Source organism: Triturus cristatus, chromosome 11, assembly GCF_964204655.1.
Source record: "Triturus cristatus chromosome 11, aTriCri1.1, whole genome shotgun sequence".
Lineage (NCBI taxonomy): Eukaryota > Metazoa > Chordata > Amphibia > Caudata > Salamandridae > Triturus > Triturus cristatus.
Genome location: NC_140594.1, coordinates 1,106,957,247 through 1,106,979,184, shown reverse-complemented (window position 1 = coordinate 1,106,979,184; position 21,938 = coordinate 1,106,957,247). Strand labels below are relative to the sequence as shown.

Here is a 21,938-nt window from a genome sequence, read left to right as displayed (position 1 = left end):
CCGAAAACAGTAACTTTAGAAACGCTAGCATCCATAGACTTCTTCCCACATCCCGCGTGAGAGTGCACACTCTGCACCCGATCTCCCTAGGCCTCCTGCTCCTAACCTTAGAGTTCAGTAGTGTAGTCCTAGCGATCCTGAAGCCTCTGGATCTGGTTACTCACCTGCTAGCATTTCGCATTCCACTTTTAGTGTATATGGTTTTTCGTGCCCCTCGGGCATTTGTGTAAATTGTGCAACTTGAAGTATTTCCTTAAGAGTTTTGTATTGTGCTTAGCTCCCTGACTCATAAAGAGCCAGGGTAGTCTTGTTATAAATAAATATCCTTTATTTTCATAACAACTTGTGTGGTGTCCTTTCACTTGGTGTTCAAGGGGTAAATGTGATGGTAAAACAGCTGGCTTAACACGCCCTCTAGAGTTTAGCTTAAAGACTGCTCTTGTCCATGCTACTAGGATAGCTGGTCTATAAGGTTGACTTACAACCAATCATCAATAAGGGTCGTTTGGTATGATACACAGTGATCACTAGAATAGTGAGCACTATATATCAGGCCAACTTCTCACAGGTTTGTATAAAAAATATATGGTTGTTTTATTTTAGAACCAACAATAGGTATCAAAATATACTTTCTCAGAATGAGCGGCTTTAGTTAAATACTTTTGCAATATGCAATTGACTTTTGTAGGTAATAGTTACAGGTTGTTGCAATAGGCAACACAATTTCAAACACAATAATACATTGAGCTCAATGCGAATTTTAAGTTTTGCAGCGTGAATCTTTCTGGATTCACTATGCTGTGCACTATTCCGCGGTCTGGTGGTTGGGTCCGGAATCGTAGCCTTTTGTCTTTTTTTTTTTTTTTTTTTTGTAGCCCAGGTGGGCGTCGACGTCCCATCATTTGGTGTACTTCTCGTGACGTCGGCATGCTTCCTGCGGAAGTCCCACCTTGGGGCGCCATCTTCAGATTCTTTTTTCCGCCGTTGGGTCTGGATCGTCACCGAAAAGCTCCAGAGTTTTTTAACGAAGAAAGAAGAAGAGCACGAGTATCATCGAAGGAAAATTAAAGGAGACTACAGACAGGAAGGACATCGAGCCGGGACGACTAAGAAGGAGGAGAACCTTGCGATCTTCGACGTCCAACGGAGAATGCGCACTCAGGGACACTGAGTGCAGGAATGGACAGAACACCTTTTAAATTCTTCCGTAACTGCCACCACAAATACGCGCAGAAGGACCAACATCCGGTCTGCAACCTTTGCCTGCCAGTCGACCACGAGAGCAAAGACTGCAATGCCTGCTCCGCCTTCACACCGAAGACACTCAGGGTGAGAGAGAGGCAGAGGAGAGCCAACTACAACATGGAAGGCAAGGGTAAGGCCTCGGCCTCTCCACCGACGAAGACAACGTCGCCGAGGGACCTGATGACTTCACGGTCGCAGAGACCGATAAGAAGACGTCTGACAAGGTAGAAGACGTCGAGCACAAAAACCCCGAAAGGGCCCCGAAAAACAGAGAATGACTCTCGAAAACCAGAGTCTAAGTCCTCGAAAGTAACACCGGCGCCGAAAATTTCGACGACCGCGAGTGGATCCAAGGACGAAAGGCCCAGCGGATCCTTCGAGAAGGACTCCCAGGTGCCGAAGGCCGCCGAAAAACAAAGTTCGTCGAAACAGGCCCACGAGGTTGGGCGTTCGATGACGAAGGACAAGGTCGCGTCGATGCAAGCTCCGTCGAAAAGGCCAGCGCTCGACGCCGAACATGCCTCCGAAATGGAGAAGAAAAAGAGAAGGCTCGAGGCGGAGATGGCGAGCATCCTTCAAAGGAAGAAGGAGTTCGACAAGAAGATGAAGAAATTCACAATCCCAACGAAACCACCGACGGTTATCGTCGAGGTCGAAGAGCAGGATGAGTTCGACGCCGAAGAGCAGTCGAAAACTCCTGAAGAAGAGGAAGATGATCTCTACTATGAGGGAGAAGAAGAGGAGGAAAAGCAATCGAACTACGGCTCGGCGCCGTCGACGACACAGGACCTGGAATGGCAGGACCTCGACGCCGAAAATCCAGAAGAGCCCGTGGAGACTTATCCTTCGAGGCCTTCGCCGCCAGTTGATATTGGGGCTTACAACATGGTCGTAAAGAGCGCGGCTGCAGCTTTTGGCGTGAAACTATTGGAGGAAAAACCGAAAGCGGACTTTTTACTCGAGACACTGCTCCCCATCCAAACTATTAGCCAGTTCCTCCCCATGCTTCAGAGTGTCATGAACCAGGGGAAGGAGGCGTTCAAGGACCCTGCAACATGCAGATCCATCACACCCAGAACAGAGAAAAAATATAAACATTCCTCTCAGGACCCTCCATACATCAAGGGATCTGACACAGCAGACTCCATTATCGCATCTACAGCCAGAAAGAGGGCCAATGTTCCGGCAACCTCTGGACCTCCTCCTGACAAGGAGAGCAGAAGGATGGACCTCACTGGCAGAAAAATAGAGAGAAACGCGGCAATGCACTGGCGCATGGCAAACTCCACTGCACTACTGAACAGGCACCAGTACCAACATTGGGATGAAATGGGGGACCTAATCAAGCATCTCCCCGAGCAATACCAACAAAGAGCTTCGCATCTAGTGGAAGAGGGGAAGAATATAGCAAATTCATGCCTTAAAACAGCGTTGGACGGGGCAGAGACATCAAGCAGACTGATGGCAAGAGGAATCACTGAAAGGAGACAGGCCTGGCTCAGAATTTCAGGATTCAAGCAAGAGGTACAGAACAACATCCTGAACACCCCTTTCAACGGAGAAACGCTGTTCGGGGCACCAGTCGATGAGAAACTCACCCAACTCAAAAAAGAGAATGAGACGGCGAGGTCCATGGGGACCCTGCAATTCAGAGGGATGAGAAGAGGTACCCCGACACGGAGACCTTACGGAAGGGGAGGAAACCAGCCGGGAACGTCACATCAAACATTCCAGCAAGGCCAGCAAGGCGAGGGTCATGGGCAACAGGGGCAGCAGAAACAGAACTGGCAGTCCTTTCGCAGTAGGGGAAACGGACGAGGCCAAAGAAGAAGAGGGGGAGACCAACCCGCCTCAGTGACTTCGCACGGAGGAGAGTGCTCACCCACAGCATCCCTCCAAGGGTAGAGCACAAAGGAACCAATAAAAGAGGGTTACACGAAAAACACCTACGAGCATGCAACACCGGTGGGCGGCAGACTCAGATTTTTCCTCCAAGAATGGAGAAAAATAAGACAAATGGTTACTCAACATCATACAGTACGGATACTGCATAGAGTTAGAAAGGAGACCTCCAAACAAAAAACCAAAGAGAAGGGAACACTCAGGACAAGAGCTAGCGCAACTCGTAGAGGAAGCACTACAGCTACTCCAAAAGGAGGCCATAGAACCAGTACCATTCAAAGAAAGGAACAAGGGAGTGTACTCAAACTACTTCCTGGTACCAAAGGTGGACGAAACACTAAGACCCATCCTGGATCTACGATTCCTAAACAAGTACGTAAGGACGCAAAAATTCAAAATGACATCCCTACAAGAATTACTCCCACAAATGAGAGACGGAGACTTCATGTCCACCGTGGATCTCAAAGATGCCTACCTGCACATCCCAATGAACAGGCAGCACAAGAATCTGTTAAGGTTCACCATCAACAAGGATCACTACGAATTCACAACCTTGGCATTCGGTCTAAAGTCCGCACCAAGGGTTTTGCAGCGTGAATCTTTCTGGATTCACTATGCTGTGCATTATTCCGCGATCTGGTGGTTGGGTCCGGGTTCGTAGTCTTTCGTTTTTTTTTTCCATAGCCCAGGTGGGCGTCGACGTCCCACCATTTGGTGCACCTCTCGTGACGTCGTCGTGCTTCCTGCGGAAGTCCCACCTTTGGGGCGCCATCTTCAGATTCTTTTTTCTGCCGTTGGGTCTGGATTGTCATCGAGAAGCTCCAGAGTTTTAGAAGAAGGAAGAAGGAAAATACGCGAGTTTCATCGAAGGAGAACTTTTAGAAGACTACAGAGAGAAAGATATTACAGCCGGGACGACGAAGAAGGAGGGGATCCTCGAAATTCTTCGACGCCCATAGGAAAATGCGCACTCAGAGGCTCTGAGCGCAATGGACAAGACACCATTTAAGTTCTGCCCTAACTGCCACCACAAGTACGCGCAGAAGGACCAACATCCGGTCTGCAACCTTTGCCTGCCGATCAACCACGAGAGCAAGGAGTGCAACGCCTGTTCCGCTTTCGCGCCGAAGACTCTCCGGGTGAGAGAACGACAGAGGAGAGCCACCTTCAGCATAGAAGGCAAGGGTAAGGCCCCGTCACTGTACGATCTGGGCCTCTCCACCGACGATGAAGACAACATCGCCGAGGGACCTGATGTCTTCACGGTCGCAGAGACCGATAAGAAAACGTCTGACGAGGTAAGAGACACGTCGAGTACAAAACCACCAAAAGGGCCCCGAAAATCGGAAGGTGACTCTCGAAAAAATGAGTCAAAGTCCTCGAAGGGAACACCGGCGCCGAAAATTTCGACGTCCGCCAGTGGTTCAAAGGACAGAAGGCCGAGCGGATCCTTCGAGAAGGACTCCCAGGTGCCGAAGACCGCCGAGAGACAGAGTTCGTCGAAACAGACCCACGAGGTGGGACGTTCGGCGACGAAAGACAAGGCCGCGTCGACGCAAGCTCCGTCGAAGAGACCTGCGGTCGACTCCGAGCACATCTCCGACATGGAAAAGAAAAAGAGAAGGCTCGAGGCGGAGATGGAGAGCATCCTTCAGAGGAAGAAGGAGTTCGACGAAAGAATGAAAAAATTCAAAATCCCAACGGCCCCGTCGACGGATGTCGTCGAGATCGAGGAGCAGGGAGATTTCGACGCCGAAGAGCAGTCGAGAGGTCCTGAAGAGGAGGAAGAAGGACCCTACTATGAGGGAGAAGATGGTGAAGAGGATCAGCAGTCGTTCTACGACTCGGCGCCGTCGACGACTCAGGAGCTGGAATGGCAGGACATCGACGCCGAAAATCCCGAAGAGCCCGTGGACTCATATCCTTCGAGGCCTTCGCCGCCAGACGACATCGGGGCTTACAACATGGTTGTCAAGAGTGCTGCAGCAGCCTTTGGTGTGAAATTGGACGAGGAGAAGCCGAAAGCAGACTTCCTACTCGAAACTCTGCTCCCCATCCAGACGAGGAGCCAGTTCCTCCCCATGCTCCAAAGCGTGATGAACCAAGGGAAGGAGGCTTTAAGGACCCAGGAACATGCCGGTCCATCACACCCAGAACGGAAAAGAAGTACAAGCACTCCTCGCAGGATCCTCCTTACATCAAGGGATCGGTCACCGCCGACTCCATCATTGCTTCCACGGCCAGGAAAAGAGCCAATGTGCCGGCGACCTCGGGCCCACTTCCTGATAAGGAGAGCAGAAGGATGGACCTCACTGGAAGGAAGGTAGAAAGAAACGCCGCAATGCACTGGCGCATGGCAAACTCAAACGCGCTACTGAACAGACACCAGTACCAGCATTGGGATGAGATGGGGGAACTAGTCAAGCATCTCCCAGAAGAGTACCATCAAAGGGCTTCCCATCTAGTGGAGGAAGGGAAGAATATCGCCAACTCATGCATTAAGACTGCATTGGACGGGCGGAAACTTCGAGCAGACTGATGGCCATAGGGATCACTGAAAGGAGACAGGCTTGGCTCAGAATTTCTGGATTCAAGCAGGAAGTCCAGAACAACATACTGAACACCCCTTTCAACGGTGAAACGCTGTTCGGGGAAACTGTGGACGAGAAGCTCACCCAACTGAAAAAGGAAAATGAGACGGCAAGATCCATGGGGGCCCTGCAATTCAGAGGGTTGCGAAGAGGCACCCGAAATCGGAGACCCTACGGAAGGGGAGGAATCCAGCAGGGTACGTCGCACCAGACATTCCAGCAAGGGCAGCAGGGTGACAGTCACAGCCAGCAGGGACAGCAGAAGCAGAACTGGCAGTACCAGCCTCGAGGCCAGTCCTTTCGCGGGAGGGGAAACGGACGTGACCAAAGGAGGAGAGGGGGAGACCAACCCTCATCTAATTGACTTCACACGCAAAAAGACGCTCACCCCCAGCATACCCCGAAGGGTGAAGCGCAATGTAAGAACACCAAGGGGGTTACACAAAACAAGCGCCTACGAGCATGCAACACCGGTAGGCGGAAGACTGGGCCTCTACCTTCAACAATGGCAACAAATAACCTCAGACAAATGGGTTCTCAACGTCATACAGCACGGATACTGCATAGAGTTAGAGAAAAGGCCTCCAAACAAGAAACCAAAGAGAAGACAGCGCTCGGGTCAAGAGCTCGCTCAACTCAGGGAGGAGACACTTCAACTACTGAAAAAGAGGGCCATAGAACCAGTGCCATGCAGAGAAAGGAACAAGGGAGTGTACTCAAACTACTTCCTGGGACCAAAGGTGGACGAATCACTAAGACCCATCCTGGACCTAAGATTCCTAAACAAATTCATAAAGACGCAAAAATTCAAGATGACATCACTACAAGAAGTGCTACCCCAAATACGAGGCGGAGACTTCATGTCCACCGTGGATCTCAAAGACGCCTACCTGCACATCCCAATGAACAGACGACACAAAAACCTGTTAAGGTTCAACATCAACCAGGATCATTATCAGTTTACAACCCTGGCATTCAGTCTAAAGTCAGCCCCAAGGGTTTTCACAAAATGCCTTGCAGCAGTAGCAGCGTACCTACGAAGGGAAGGGATTCATGTGTATCCTTACCTAGACGACTGGCTAATCAAAGCAAGCACTCGCGACAAGTGCGAGGAGCACGCAGAATGGGTGACAAGAACACTAACAAACCTGGGGTTCTCGATACACTGGGGGAAGTCATCGATGGAACCAGAACAGGTGAAGATCTTCCTGGGGGCTAAGATCAACACCATAGACGGAACGGTCATGCCCAGCGACAGAAGAACAGTAGCCCTGCTGAACGAGACGCGTCTCTACCAGAAGGGGCGAGTTCTGACAGTGAGCAAGATCATGGGGATGATGGCGTCATGCATCCACCTAGTCCCCAATGTACGGCTTCACATGAGACCATTCCAAGAATGGCTGCAACAGCAATGGTCACAAGCAAGCGGGAGTTGGGAGGATCTAGTGGTTATTACGCACGCAGTGCAGGAGGAGATAGCATGGTGGAACAGGGAGAACATAACTACAGGAAAGACCTTGATACCACCAAACCCAACTGTGACCATCACCACGGACGCATCACAAATAGGATGGGGAGCACACATGAACAAGCTCAGGGTGAGGGGTCTGTGGACTCCGGCAGATGCGGTCAGACACATCAATTACCTGGAATTGAAGACTGTCCTGCTAGCCCTGAAGGCCTTCCAGAAGCAGCTATACAACCAGAAAGTGTTGATACAGACGGACAATACTACTACCATGTTCTATATCAACAAGCAGGGAGGGACACAATCGTTTCCCCTTTCCACTCTGGCACAGGAGATTTGGAGATGGGCCATCCCGCTCAAGATAGACCTGCTGGCCATACACCTACCAGGGAAGGACAATGTGGAGGCAGACTGGCTCAGCAGACAGACATCGGCATCCCACGAGTGGGAGCTCAATGGACAGGAAACGCAGAGGCTATTCCAAAGGTGGGGAACACTGACAATAGACCTGTTTGCAACACGCCTGAATGCAAAATGCCAAAACTTCGCATCCAGACAACCAGAACAGCAATCCCAAGGGAATGCCCTATGGATAAGTTGGTCAAAGACATTTGCCTACGCTTTTCCACCGATACCGCTGTTACACAGGGTGCTCGACAAGTGCAGGACCAGCAACATGACACTGATCCTAGTGGCACCACAGTGGGCAAGACAGACATGGTTCTCTCAAATAGTGGAAATGGCACAAGGCACTCCTCACAAATTCACAAGAAGAAAGGACCTGCTCTCCATGCAGAACGGAGAGGTCCTGCATCCAGAGCCAGAGAGCCTCAGCCTGGCGGCATGGCTCCTGAAGACTTAGAGTTTGCGCATCTGAACCTACCTCCAAGCACTATGCGAGTGCTGCGGGAGGCAAGGAGACCTACAACCCGCAAATGCTATGGGGAGAAGTGGAAAAGGTTCACAATATGGTGCAGCAGAAATAAACTACAGAATAAAATGACCAGAAAGTCAACGGTGCTTAGATACCTCACACACCTACTAAAAAGTAATCTATGCTCATCCACCCTAAGGGTACACCTAGCGGCAATCGTAGCTTACACACGAGGGGAGAGAGGAGGGTAGTAAAGAGGTTCCTGGAAGGGGCGAAAAGAATTGCGCCACCAAAGAGGATGCCGCCGCCGGCATGGAACCTCAACGTGGTCCTAACCGAACTTATGAAGGCGCCGTTTGAGCCCATCCACAAGGCCACGCTGCAAATGCTGACAATGAAAATAGCCTTCCTGGTAGCGATAACCTCGCTGCGCAGAGTGAGCGAGCTGCAAGCACTGACACTGCAAGAGCCCTACATCCAGATACACAAGGATAGGGTGGTTCTAAGAACGGACCCACACTTCATGCCTAAGGTGGTGTCGGCATTCCATATGAACCAGACAATTCAGATACCGAGTTTCTTTCAAAACCCCACAACAAGCGCAGAAAGGGCACTGCACACTCTAGACGCTAGAAGGGCAGTGATGCACTACATTGAGAGGACCAAAGAGCACAGGAAGACCAAGCAGTTCTTTGTCTCCTTTGCAACTAGTTTCCTGGGTAGACCGGTGACAAAGCCACCATTGCACGATGGATCGCACTGACAATACAATTCTGCCACAAACAGGCAGGGCAGGAGCTATCGTATGGGCCACGAGCCCACTCCACAAGGAAGAAGGGAGCAACTATTGCCTTTCTGGCAAATACGCCCATTCAAGACATATGCCTGGCGGCAACATGGGCTTCAGTGCACACGTTCACTAAGCACTATTGCGTGGACATACAGATGAACAAGGAAGCACAAGTAGGACAGAAGGTGCTTCCACATATATTCAACGGCCAACACTCATCTACCACCCAGCCGCCACAAAGATAACAAACCGCTACAAAGTCTATGCACAACATAGTGAATCCAGAAAGATTCACGCTGCAAAACAAATAGTTTCTTACCTGTCGGTGTAGTTTTGCAGCTTGAAGATCTTTCTGGATTCACTAGCGAATCCACCCACCTCCGCCAGGAAGATGAGGCTGGAGAAAGAGGTGGAAGGACAAGGAAGAACAGAATAATTGAAATACTAAAGGAAATTTGAAAAGGAAAATTAATAGAACGCCTAGGGTTAAAAAAAAAACGAGAGGAAAAAAGAACCCGAAGATGGCGCCCCAAAGGTGGGACTTCCGCAGGAAGCACGACGACGTCACGAGAGGTGCACCAAATGGTGGGACATCGACCCCCACCTGGGCTACGAAAAAAAAAAAAAAAGAAAGACTACGAATCCGGACCCAACCACCAGATGGCGGAATAATGCACAGCATAGTGAATCCAGAAAGATCTTCAAGCTGCAAAACTACACCGACAGGTAAGAAACTATTCGTTTTCACCAAATGCCTTGCAGCAGTAGCAGCGTACCTGCGGAGGGAAGGGATTCACGTGTATCCTTACCTCGACGACTGGCTAATAAAGGCAAGTTCACGCGAAAAATGCGAGGAACACGCACAGCGTGTCACAAGAACATTAACAAAGCTGGGGTTCTCAATACACTCGGGGAAATCATCAATGGAACCAGAACAAGTGAAGATCTTCCTGGGGGCGCAGATCAACACCGTAAAGAGAACGGTGATGCCCAGCGAGAAAAGGACACTAGCCCTGCTGAAGGAGACGCGCCTATACCAGAAGGGGCGAGCTCTGACAGTGAGAACAGCGAGCAGGATCATGGGGATGATGGCGTCATGCATTCACCTAGTTCCCAATGTGTGCCTACACATGAGACCATTCCAGGAATGGCTGCAACAGCAATGGTCACAAGCAAACGGAAGTTGGGAGGATCTAGTGGTTGTAACGCACGCAGTGCAAGAAGAGATAGCATGGTGGAACAGGGAGAACATATCAATAGGGAAGCCCTTAACACCACCAAGCCCAACAGTGACCATCACCACAGACGCATCCCAGATAGGATGGGGAGCACATATGAACAAGCTCAGAGTGAGGGGTCTGTGGACTCCAGCACATGCGGTCAGACACATCAACTATCTGGAATTAAAGACCGTACTGCTAGCACTGAAGGCCTTCCAGAAAAAACTGTACAACCAAAGGGTGTTGATTCAAACGGACAATACTACAACTATGTTCTACATAAACAAGCAGGGAGGGACACAATCGTTTCCCCTGTCCAACCTGGCTCAGGAAATTTGGAGATGGGCCCTCAAGCTCAAAAAAGACCTGCTGGCCATACACCTACCGGGGAAGGACAATGTAGAAGCAGACTGGCTCAGCAGGCAGACTTCAGCATCCCACGAGTGGGAACTCAATGGGCAGGAAACGCAAAAACTATTCAAGAGGTGAGGCACACCGACAATAGACCTGTTTGCAACACACCAGAATGCAAAATGCCAAAACTTCGCATCCAGACAACCAGGAAAACTATCCCAGTGGAATGCCCTATGGATAAGTTGGTCAAGAACATTTGCCTACGCTTTTCCACTGATACACGGGGTACTCAACAAGTGCAGGACCAGCAACATGACGCTGATCCTAGTGGCACCACTGTGGGCAAGACAGACATGGTACTCGCAAATAGTGGAAATGGCACAGGGGCCACCACACAAGTTCACCAAAAGAAAAGACTTACTCTCCATGCAAAACGGAGAAGTTCTACACCCAGAGCCAGAGAGCCTCTGCCTAGCGGCATGGCTCCTGAAGACATAGTTCGCACACCTTAAGCTACCTCAAAGCACTACGCGAGTGCTCCGGGAGGCAAGAAGACCGACCACACGGAAATGCTATGGGGAAAAGTGGAAGAGGTTCACACTGTGGTGCAGATAAAATAAACTGCAAAATAAGTTGACAAGGGAGTCAACGGTGCTTAGATACCTCACGCATCTACTAAAAGCCAAACTATGTTCGTCTTCGCTAAGAGTCCACCTAGCGGCGATTGTGGCCTACACACGAGGTGAGACGGGAGAAAGTTTCTTTACGTCATGAGTAGTAAAGAGATTCCTGGAGGGGGCAAAAAGGATAGCGCCACCAAAGAGGATTCCGCCGCCGGCATGGAACCTCAACATAGTGTGGTAAATATTTCGTTACCGGTACTATTTTTTATGCGGTAAAGTCTATTAAAAATAACTCAGTAAAATGAGAGGCAGAATCCGTGGTATTAGAGGTTTAAAAAGGCTTTATTCCTATACAAAGGAATACAATTTAAATTGTAGGCGTTCTATTCCATCACCACGAAAGTTCAGGAAGGAAGGGCATATTTTATTGACAGGTAATCATTTTTATAGAAAAGGCATTACAGTAAAACAGATGCAGTAGGCGTATCAACTGATAAGAAAAATAAACTATGCATGCGTAACTAGAATAGGCGTAACTAGACAACGTCATCATACATGATGTCATTAGTGGGTGGATCCATAAGAGAATCCTGCAATGTCAGCAGAATCCTGCAATGTCAGCAGAAATATTTGGCAGAGATGCGTGCGCAGCCGCATGACGTGTGATTGACGTGCAACTAGAGGGAGAAAGGGACTTGACATTTAGCTCTACATGTGGAGACAAAAGTCTGGGGTTATGTCAACCTAATCCCAAATCATATCTAATATCCTATGTTTAAAGAACTGTGTTATCCAAAAAGAGAGGTCTCTTAGGATAGAATCTTATTCTATACTGACTATACTGACTAGTGCGTGTACAAGCGTCTAAGTGTCTACACTAAATGCGAGGGGGTAGGAATATTCCATGGTAACAGGGCCATGAATTACTTGCATGAGGACAGCGAGGCCTGGCCCCTTTGCACGGTAGCTGGAGAAATGTTTACCTAAACTGCTAGACAGGAATGCATCGGATGAGGGGCGGAGGAGATAATCTTGAAGGTGAAATACAGTTCTTGGCAGGCGACGGGCTGGATCAGGCACCGTTAGCCGCGCAGGGAGTGAGACAAAGTTCATGGTCACAGATGCAGGCTCAGACTGGAGCTTTCAAAGGCAGAAGACAGGAAAAGGCTTGATGACAGAATTCGGGCCTACTCGCCTGAATCTGTAAAAATGTGGAAAGTGAACCACATAAAGTCGGTGGCCTTTCATACTTAGAAAAGGAATATCTGACCCATTCATGGTGGATCTGAAAGAGGACATATTGACGGTGGACGCACATATATTTGCGTCTTCAAAACTGGAGCAGGAGGGAACATACATGTACGTATAGCATGTACATGGAGCCGTTGGGGTCTACGATAGGGGACATAACTGATCACAAAATTCATATTTCCTCATTCCCTCCTTGTCCCCTTCGGACCCTTAGGAGATATCGATCTTCATCAATCCATCGATCTGTTCATATAGCATCATTTGTTCTTCTTTCTTCTTCCGGGATCTCGAACGAAAACTTGGATGTGGGATACACGAGGTGGCACACAGACCACAAATCGCTGGCCCACATTGTAGACATAAGCAGCAACTGAATAGTATGAGAAAGCCAATACCTAGGAAGGAGAGCATTCTCCATCCCCAGGCTGACAACACGCCCCAGAACCAACCGGACCAAGTCCAGGTGCCTGGACTCTGGTGTATCTGGCTTACAATCTTATGAAGGCGGGTTATGGCTTTATATACTGACGGCGAATTTTCTGGTATGAAAATGCAACAACTTGATCCGATGACCCTACAAGCTCCGCCCCTATCGGCTAGGATGACGTCAAGGACAAGACGATTTTGAAGCACAACAATCCGCATAGCAGACTGCTCTTCTGTTAAATTGCCTAAGGCGGAAATAGTTTCGTTCACTACTGCTTCAAGGGTTCTGGTTAATCTACGTATCAGCTTACTATTAGTGACTGTACCTATATATGGAAAGAAACCTTTATTGAAATCTGTGTATTTTTCCCATGCTGTTTCAGTGTAATCAACAATTGGGAGATCTCTCTGCTGTCTATTGTGTACTAAATGAGTATTTCTGTGATAATCAGGAGGAGCTAGGAAAACAGGTGGTAGGAGGAATGCTATGTAACAGGTACCATCCCAATCTAAAGGTAGACGTACATATGCAGTCTGGCCACATATGAAGTAGGAATGACGAGAAGCTCTAAATGTAGACTTGCCTTGATCACTGAATTTTATTACAGTGGTGCATTTACTATGGCCCATGTGTATGGAGCCATTCTTTCTTATACATAGTTCCCCTTTTACTGGGAATACGGACATGGCGGGCAAGATTGGTGTAGCTTCAGATTCAACGTTCAGGATCATGAGGTTAAGTGTAAAATTACCTAATCCATATACTTCATTTTCTAGATCAGTTCCTGTTCTTTTGGGAAGTCCCTCCTTGTTAGGGTAGCAGACTTTAAGCAAAACTAAGTTCAGGTTTCCCCATACCCAGTTGTCTTGATAAACTGCGGAATTCGAATCTAGGGAATTAATCAAACTAAACCATGCTCCACAGGAGCCATTGTGTGTGAACGGATAGGGAAAGAGGGGCAAAACTCCCTTATAGTTCTGATAGGGAGGGAGTCGGCCACATATCCAACAATTTGTGGCATTGCTGGTTTGATGGGAATGATGTAGCATACTAATGAAAGTGTTATTGCGCAGCGCAAATCTATAAGACAATTCATGTGGAGGTAATTCACTAAAAGAATGTTCTGCAGTTATATTATAAGCATGCTTAGGAATAGGGTAATACATGTGCAATAGGATGCTGACAATGATGATCAGAAGACTTAGAAAAAACAAAATTAATAATGTTACTGTACAATGACTACGAAATGATTTACAATACGCATGCTTCTTGAGCAGCATTTGATTATTTCTTTCTCTATTCCGGTCCAGAGGATACATGTCAGAGACAAATTCAACCGATTCACCTTGGAGAGGACTTAAACAATCAAATTGTCTGACTTACTGGACCTCAATTTTAGTTTATACAGTTCTGAGTTCGATTGCTCAACCAAGGGGAGCTTTGTGTCTGTCTGTGAGGGAATACAGGGTTGAGTCTCTACGCTGGATGGTAGTCCATAAAATTTCTTGATATGGCTCGAGTGCAGCCACCCTTTTCTTCCCTCGATTTTCACAGCAGTCCTTGTGGTAAGTAAAACCAACTTCGGTGACTTCCACCTAGGATCCAGTTGGGTCTTCCGGTCGAAATTCCTGACTAAAACCAGATCCCCAGGAACCACGTCATGGGGTTTCACCTCAGTATTGTCGGGAAAAGCTGCGGATACCTGTGAACGACAAGATTGTAGTGCAGACATCAAGGAAGCCAGGTAATCTGTCAGCATATTACAGTCAACGTCAGTTATTTTACGAGGTATAGGCGTCCCCCACATATTTGGTGGTCTACCGAAGATCACCTCATACGGGGATAGCCCTGTTCGAGAATGTGCTACCATTCTCATGTAAAAGAGCGCAACTGGCAAAGCTACTATCCAATCGACTCCTTTTTCTCTACATATTTTGGACAATCTAATTTTCAGAGTTTGATTATGGCGTTCCACGAGACCTGCCGCCTCGGGATGTCGGACACAGTGAAACTTCCATTGGTATCCTAATAGAAGGGAAACGTGTTTCATTAGTTCGGATGAGAACGGCTGGCCGTTATCTGAGTAGACAACACGTGGTAAACCGTACCGTGGGAAGAATTCTCGAACTAACTGTTTGGCAGTAGTCGGGGCAGTGTAATCTGAAACCGGGTATGCTTCTGTCCAACGGGAAAGAGCACAGACAACTACGAGAACATATTTGAATCCTCGACATCGTTCCATCTGGATATAATCCATCTGGAGGACTTCAAAAGGGTGATCGGGAGTTTGGAATCCACCCTGCTCTACGGGGATGCTTTTACCTGGATTAAACTGACAACATATCATACAGGTACGAACTTTTTGTTTCGCTGCGGCTCGCAAGTGTTTGTTGAACCAAATGTGTTGAATGCTATCTAGCATAGCTTTTTCTCCTAGGTGCGCTGGACTATGTATAGTGTTAATGATGACTTGGACCATTGAGTCGGGAAGAAACCATATAGATTTTTCCTTCGTCATCCATCCTTGATCTGTTTGGATCCCTCCTAATTCAGTCCATTTCTTTATTTCTTCTGGTGTAGCATGTGTCTGTATGTCAATTACATCAAGGGCGGGATCCTTAACTGTCATGCAATGTGTTGGTGTCGGGACTATTGTCTTTGTCATGTCAGTTGTGTGAATCTGATTCTGAGCAGTCTGTTTAGCTGTTCTGTCAGCTAGGTCATTACCCTGAGAAATAATATCGGTAACCTTTGTGTGGGCTTTGCATTTCATAATCGATATTGCAGTAGGTAGATGAATCGCGTCTAATAGGGCTTGAATGAGGGGTCCGTGTTGGATGTGGGCACCGTGAGAAGTTAAATAACCTCTCTCTCGCCACAGTACGCCGAAGTCATGGACGACTCCGAATGCATAACGTGAATCTGTGTATATGTTGACTTTTTTATTTGTGGCTTGAATACAGGCTTGTGTCAGAGCGATGAGCTCTGCTGCTTGAGCTGACAAAGTGTTAATACAATTTGTTTCAATGACTTCAGTATCTGTTGTGACTGCGTAAGCGGCCACTAACTCTCCTGTACTTGTTCTCATACATGACCCATCTACATATAATGTCAAGTCTGGATCTGTCAAAGGGATATCTGTCAAGTCTTGTCTGGGTTTCGTCGTGATAGTAATGACTTCGACACAATCATGTGCCAATGGATCTGTTCCGCCTACTGGTAACAGTGTGGCAGGATTTAACGTATTACAACGTCGGATTTCTATGTGTGGCTGAAACAATGTTAATTCGTAACCGGTGAGTCTTGCTATAGTCAAGTGTTGTGTTTGTGTGCGGTTCAAGAGAACCTCTACTGCATGTGGTACTTGTACTGTCAATTGATGTCCTAACACTATGGCATCGCTTTGTCTGATTGCCAAAGCTGTTGCTGCCACTGATTTCAGGCACGCTGGAAGTGCCTGAGCTACTGGATCTAATGTACTAGAGAAATAAGCACAAGGTTTGTGTGATCCTGCTTGTTCCTGAGTGAGTACTGACAAAGCAGTACCTTCGCGTTCTGTAACAAAGAGTGTAAACTGTTTACTGTAACATGGTGTTGCTAGGACAGGTGCTTGACATAAAGCTTTCTTTAAGCTTTCAAAGGCGTGTGTATGTTCTGGAGTCCAAGGGAGGACAGTCGATGTGGCTGCCTCCTGTGTTGTCAACTGGATGAGTGGTTTTGCTAGAAATGCATATTGAGGGATCCACTGCCTACAGTATGAAGTGAGGCCTATAAAAGCCCGCACCTCCTTTTGTGTCTTGGGTGGTGGCATGTTAGCAATTAACTGGACGCGGTCGGGTGTAAGCTGCCTTCCCTCCTTGGACAGCGAGTGCCCAAGATAAACAACTCGCTGGACACAGAATTGCAGCTTGGAAGGGGACACCTTGTGCCCCTTGTCGGCCAGAAATTTTAAAACCGTCAGTGACGCCTTTTCACATTCAGGTTCGCTTCGGGCGGTGATCAGCAGATCATCGACATATTGAAGCAAGGCAGTGTTAACTGGCATGTGGATACTGTCAAGTTCTCGTTTCAGTGCTTGGCTATAGATGCTGGGGCTTTCTGTAAATCCTTGAGGTGCGCGTGTAAATTTAAAACTTCGTCCATTTAAACTAAAACCGAAAAGATATTGACTTTCTGGATCAATTGGGACACTAAAGAAAGCATTCTTGAGATCAATTACAGTGAAAAACGTTGCTTCTGAGTCAATGGCTGTCAATAATGAAGAGATGTCTGGGACCACGGGGTATTGTGGTACAATGCATTTATTTAATTCGCGCAGATCAATAACTAATCGATATACTGGTGGTGCTTTTGGATCCGTTCTTTTAAGGATCGGAATTATCGGGGAATTACATACATTGGAGTCAGTTTCGACAACCACTCCTTGGGCAATAAGCTCGTCAATGATTTGCAGTAAAGCCACTACAGCATCTGGAGGTAACTTGTATTGTCGCATTCGTGGTAGTACCACTCCTGATTTCAGTGTAACTCGATATGGTGTAATGTTCATGCAACCAACATCAGTGGGGCCTTGTGCCCATAAATGTGTAGGTAAATTCTGCAGTCGGTGATCCATGTCTCTGGATACGTAGTGACCTTTAAAGTCACGTAAAAATAGTCGTACTCCTTCCGGAGAGCAACATATTATGGCTCCTAGAGCTTTCAATGTCTTTATGCCTAACAAGTTTTCTGGACATGATTTAGCAAGCAATAAATCTATAGTACGTGTTAATGGACCGACTGTAAGTGGAAGAGGTTGTGTTACGTCATTAATTATAGGTTTTCCTGAGAATCCAAGGGAAATATTTTGTGAGCCTGAGAGGGGTGCCCCTGGAACTTCACTGCGTCTTATAGTTGTTCTGCTTGCCCCTGTATCAAGTAAAAACTTTCTGTCTTCCCCTAATAGTTCACTATGTACATAAGGTCCCTCTTGGTCTACAGGAACCTCTATAAGGGGTAAGCCAACTTCCCTCTCTAGGCTATCTCATGAGTATCGTTGATAATCGGGATAATCTGTTTGTGCGTACTGATACATTTGTTGTGTTGTTGCTTGTGTTGTAGCAACAGGCTGCGCTTGTGGTGATGCTACGATCTGTTGTGGAGCTGCCTGTTGCGGAGCTAATTGTTGCGGAGCTAACCTAGGTTGTGCCTGCTGAGGCAGTTGCTGTTGATTCTGATCCTGTCTAGGTGGACGTGGTCTCTCATGTGTTCTACCTGTGGCAATATTATGTTTCAGGACTGGACAATCGTGTATATAATGACCTGGTTGTTTACAATAGTTGCATGTCCCTTTCGCAGGACTTGCGGAATCACCCTTTTGGTGACTATCGGCTGGAACTGATTGTGCAACAAGCATTTTCATTTTTGTATCTTTCATACGTCTTTGTTCATGTTCTTGTTCTTCTCTAATTCTATTGTGGTGATATTGTAACATCTGTAGCATCTGTGATGGTGTATTACCTTGCCAGGTACTTTCGAATTTCAATACTCTATTCTTGACTTGTAGCAGAGAATTTTCAACTAATTTTGTCACAAACAGATGTGGATATGACTCACTACTGGCTTTTATACCACTATTTATACTAAAACATTTTTCAAATCGGGAATAGAAATCACTAGTGTCTTCATCTGGTTTTTGTTTACAGGCTGAGATTGCACCCCAGTCTTCCTTTTTCGTAGTTAATAAACGTGGCAGTACCTGTATTAGTAATCCTGCTAATGCTGTAGTCTTATCCCCAAGCCCTGCTCCTGCAGCTCGGGCCTTTTCTTCGTTTTCTAATGCTGTCCAATCTATCTTTTGGTCTCCCACCTCCCATTCCTTTTCTTTGAGTTTCTCATAAACACCGGCAGGTAATAGGACTTTCAATATTTTCATAATGTCGGGGTAGGTATACTCTCCCATGAGTAACATGTCTTTTATCTCACGATGGAAACCTGCTGGGTCCTTGTCATGACTAGGTACTACTTTCTTCATTTCTAATAATTCCAGTTTAGTTATAGGCGTGTATACAAACACGCGTGTAAAATTATCATCGGCACCTCTAATTGGGTGTACTTCGCGTAACGGATTCTGTCTATCTATGTGATACATTTTTCTCCCCATGATGGGAACTGGAACGTGTTCTGGGCATACGAAATTTAAATATTGATTTCGAGATTCTAGAATTTCCTTAATCAAATCAGTACCTGACCCTCTCCATATATTCGTGAGTAGTTCTGTCAATATGTCAGGTAAGGGTCCTGGATCGGAGTGTTGGTTTTTATATAATATAAGGAGGTGTTGAATCATGTATATACTAGCTAAACGCTGTTCATAGGGGTCTAGATTCAGAAACGTGTGTGCAAGTACATCGTCATTGTATTCGCCGGGACTGTCAGCCCATTGTACTGCTGACCTGGCTAATTCTTGTTCGTCCATGGAATCGAGCACGTGGTACCCCCTTCGATCTCGGAGTAATTTATCAGCGGCTTGGAATAAGTGTTCAGGGGATTTTGTATTTAGCATAGGGTTTGGAAGATGTCTATTACATTCTGGACGTATTGGACGTATTGGGTCGTTAAAACCTCTGGTATTATTATGGGATCTTCCTCTACCTACATAAGCTATTGTATCTACGTGGTCTGATTCTTGCTCCCCCTCCTCTCTGTTTAAGTCAGTGGCGTCTACCTCTAATCTTTCTTCGTGTATTCGCTCTATTTCTTTGCGGATCTTTCGGTACATAGCTACTATACATAACAATTTATCATGTCTTCCTTCTGATATATTCTTACCCCAAGTGACAAGTTTTTGCATTTCTTCCGGATTTACCCCTGGCCGGTCTTGATTTCTGATTACACAGTTTATGAGGAAACGTAACAGTTGTCCCTGTACCTCCACTTTCTGGTACTCCATGGCTCTGCTAATACTTTCAGGACCTCGTCCTGACTGGACAAAGTGATATATATTTTCTAAATGTGTAGCCATTCCTGGTAGCTTCGTTAAATATATCGCGGCTCGTCGAATACGTAATGATGACAGCAGCATTTCGTCCCGTTTACCGGGTACAGGATCATATCTACAATCTACTAGAAGTTCCTTGAGCATGTCGGGGGTTGCTAGTTTGGGCGTACGTTGGTGTGCTAATTCTCTAAGGGAAAATTTATCTCCTCTGGGTGGCGTAGAAAAAATGTCTGTCGTACCTCCTATAGCACCGTCTGGGGTGCTGGACGTAAAAGGATTTGTTGAAGGTGAGACAGCAACCGTCGTTGCGGGAAAAACTGTAGAAACAGATGTGTTTGTCGGAATGTGTGTCAGAGCTTGTTGTTGTGGAGGTACAGACGGAGAATCTTGGCGATGAGCATCATCGGCAAGCGGTCTATGTGGTGCGGTATTAGCATACTCGGGAGCTGCGTCATCTAAATAGGAGGAAAGGAAAACATCTTGTGCGGTTCTAGGATGCCCCTTGGGATGTGCTTTTATCGGAAACAATGGAGGTGGCAAGTCTTTTGGTATTTCCGGAGTAGCCTTAGGTAACCCTTCGGCCAGAAGTGGATACATACCATTCATAAGGGCATTTCTTTGTCTGTCTATTTGTTCTGATTTTACTCGGGTACCTTCCTCAAGTAATAGATTTTCTCGGGTTTTATTTGGATTCTCCCTACCTTTCTCTTCCTGTCTGAGTGCTTTTTCCGTGCGTCTATATGATTCTTTACGCCATAATTCAATGGCATCTTTCTGTGACTGTCTGGCTTTCTTTTTCCATAATTCTTCTTCTACTCTCATGATGCAATCTGCATCCCAGGTCCCCGCTGCGGGCCATCTCTGACTCTCTGGTAATTCTTTGGTGTAGTCTACCCATAGATCAAGAAATAATACGGCATCTAGGCCATGTTTATGATACATAAAGTACCCTGGAGTGTCCCTAGGTGGGATGGGAACAGCTTCTTCGAGTACTCCTTTTCTAGTTTTGATCTGTCTTAGTTTCGAGAAGAGCGGCATTTTTAGACCTTATTACTAGAACACACTTTATACAAGAAAACACAATAATGAACAGTCATTCACACCACAGTATATAGAACGTATTTAAAACATTTAACACTTAACAGTTTTACGAACAATGATAACTAATAGAAAACTAGTTACTGACATAATACTGACACTAGATAATACTTCAAAACATACTATATATACTGCTAAAACAGTACAGATACACTGCTAAAACAGTGCAGACCGGATTTGCGTACCCAAACCCGTCTTGACCGGCACAAACTATGTGCACGTTAAATGCCTCCCCGGTAATGGTACTCACCGGGTAGCTCGGAACGGAAGGCCTCGGAACGGAACTGAAACTGGACTGGACCGGACTGGACTCGGAACTTCGGAACCTGGCGGGTCTCTGTATACCTCGGATCTTGCTCTCTCAGCTAGGCTCTGGTCGGGATACTTCGCACTTCTCACCGCCTCGTCTGGGTGTTGATCGCAGCCTCAGTCGTCCCCGCTTGGCCGGAGGGAGATACAGGAAATCCTGCGGATACGCGTTTTTTGTCCGTTCAGCTGTGGCAGGAGACCGGGCCTGCAACGCACCGCCGGCGCGTGAGATGAGAAAGTGTCCCTGTTCGGGCGCCAATTTATGTGGTAAATATTTCGTTACCGGTACTATTTTTTATGCGGTAAAGTCTATTAAAAATAACTCAGTAAAATGAGAGGCAGAATCCGTGGTATTAGAGGTTTAAAAAGGCTTTATTCCTATACAAAGGAATACAATTTAAATTGTAGGCGTTCTATTCCATCACCACGAAAGTTCAGGAAGGAAGGGCATATTTTATTGACAGGTAATCATTTTTATAGAAAAGGCATTACAGTAAAACAGATGCAGTAGGCGTATCAACTGATAAGAAAAATAAACTATGCATGCGTAACTAGAATAGGCGTAACTAGACAACGTCATCATACATGATGTCATTAGTGGGTGGATCCATAAGAGAATCCTGCAATGTCAGCAGAATCCTGCAATGTCAGCAGAAATATTTGGCAGAGATGCGTGCGCAGCCGCATGACGTGTGATTGACGTGCAACTAGAGGGAGAAAGGGACTTGACATTTAGCTCTACATGTGGAGACAAAAGTCTGGGGTTATGTCAACCTAATCCCAAATCATATCTAATATCCTATGTTT

At 46.8% G+C, this 21,938-nt stretch overlaps 2 protein-coding genes across 7 annotated transcripts in view; both read left to right on the top strand.

Annotated features, from left to right (window-relative positions):
• LOC146786090 (uncharacterized) overlaps nt 1-5,474 on the top strand; it is a 68,082-nt gene extending 62,608 nt beyond the window's left edge. Inside the window, exon 2 of the mRNA XM_085635160.1 lies at nt 3,730-5,474. Within this exon, the coding sequence (XP_085491286.1) occupies nt 4,137-5,474 (1,338 nt within the window). The 5' untranslated portion in view covers nt 3,730-4,136. The remainder of the gene's footprint in view (nt 1-3,729) is intronic.
• Nucleotides 1-21,938, top strand: part of LOC146786089 (eukaryotic translation initiation factor 4 gamma 1-like) — a 582,378-nt gene that overhangs the window by 110,198 nt on the left and 450,242 nt on the right. The window lies entirely within an intron of this gene.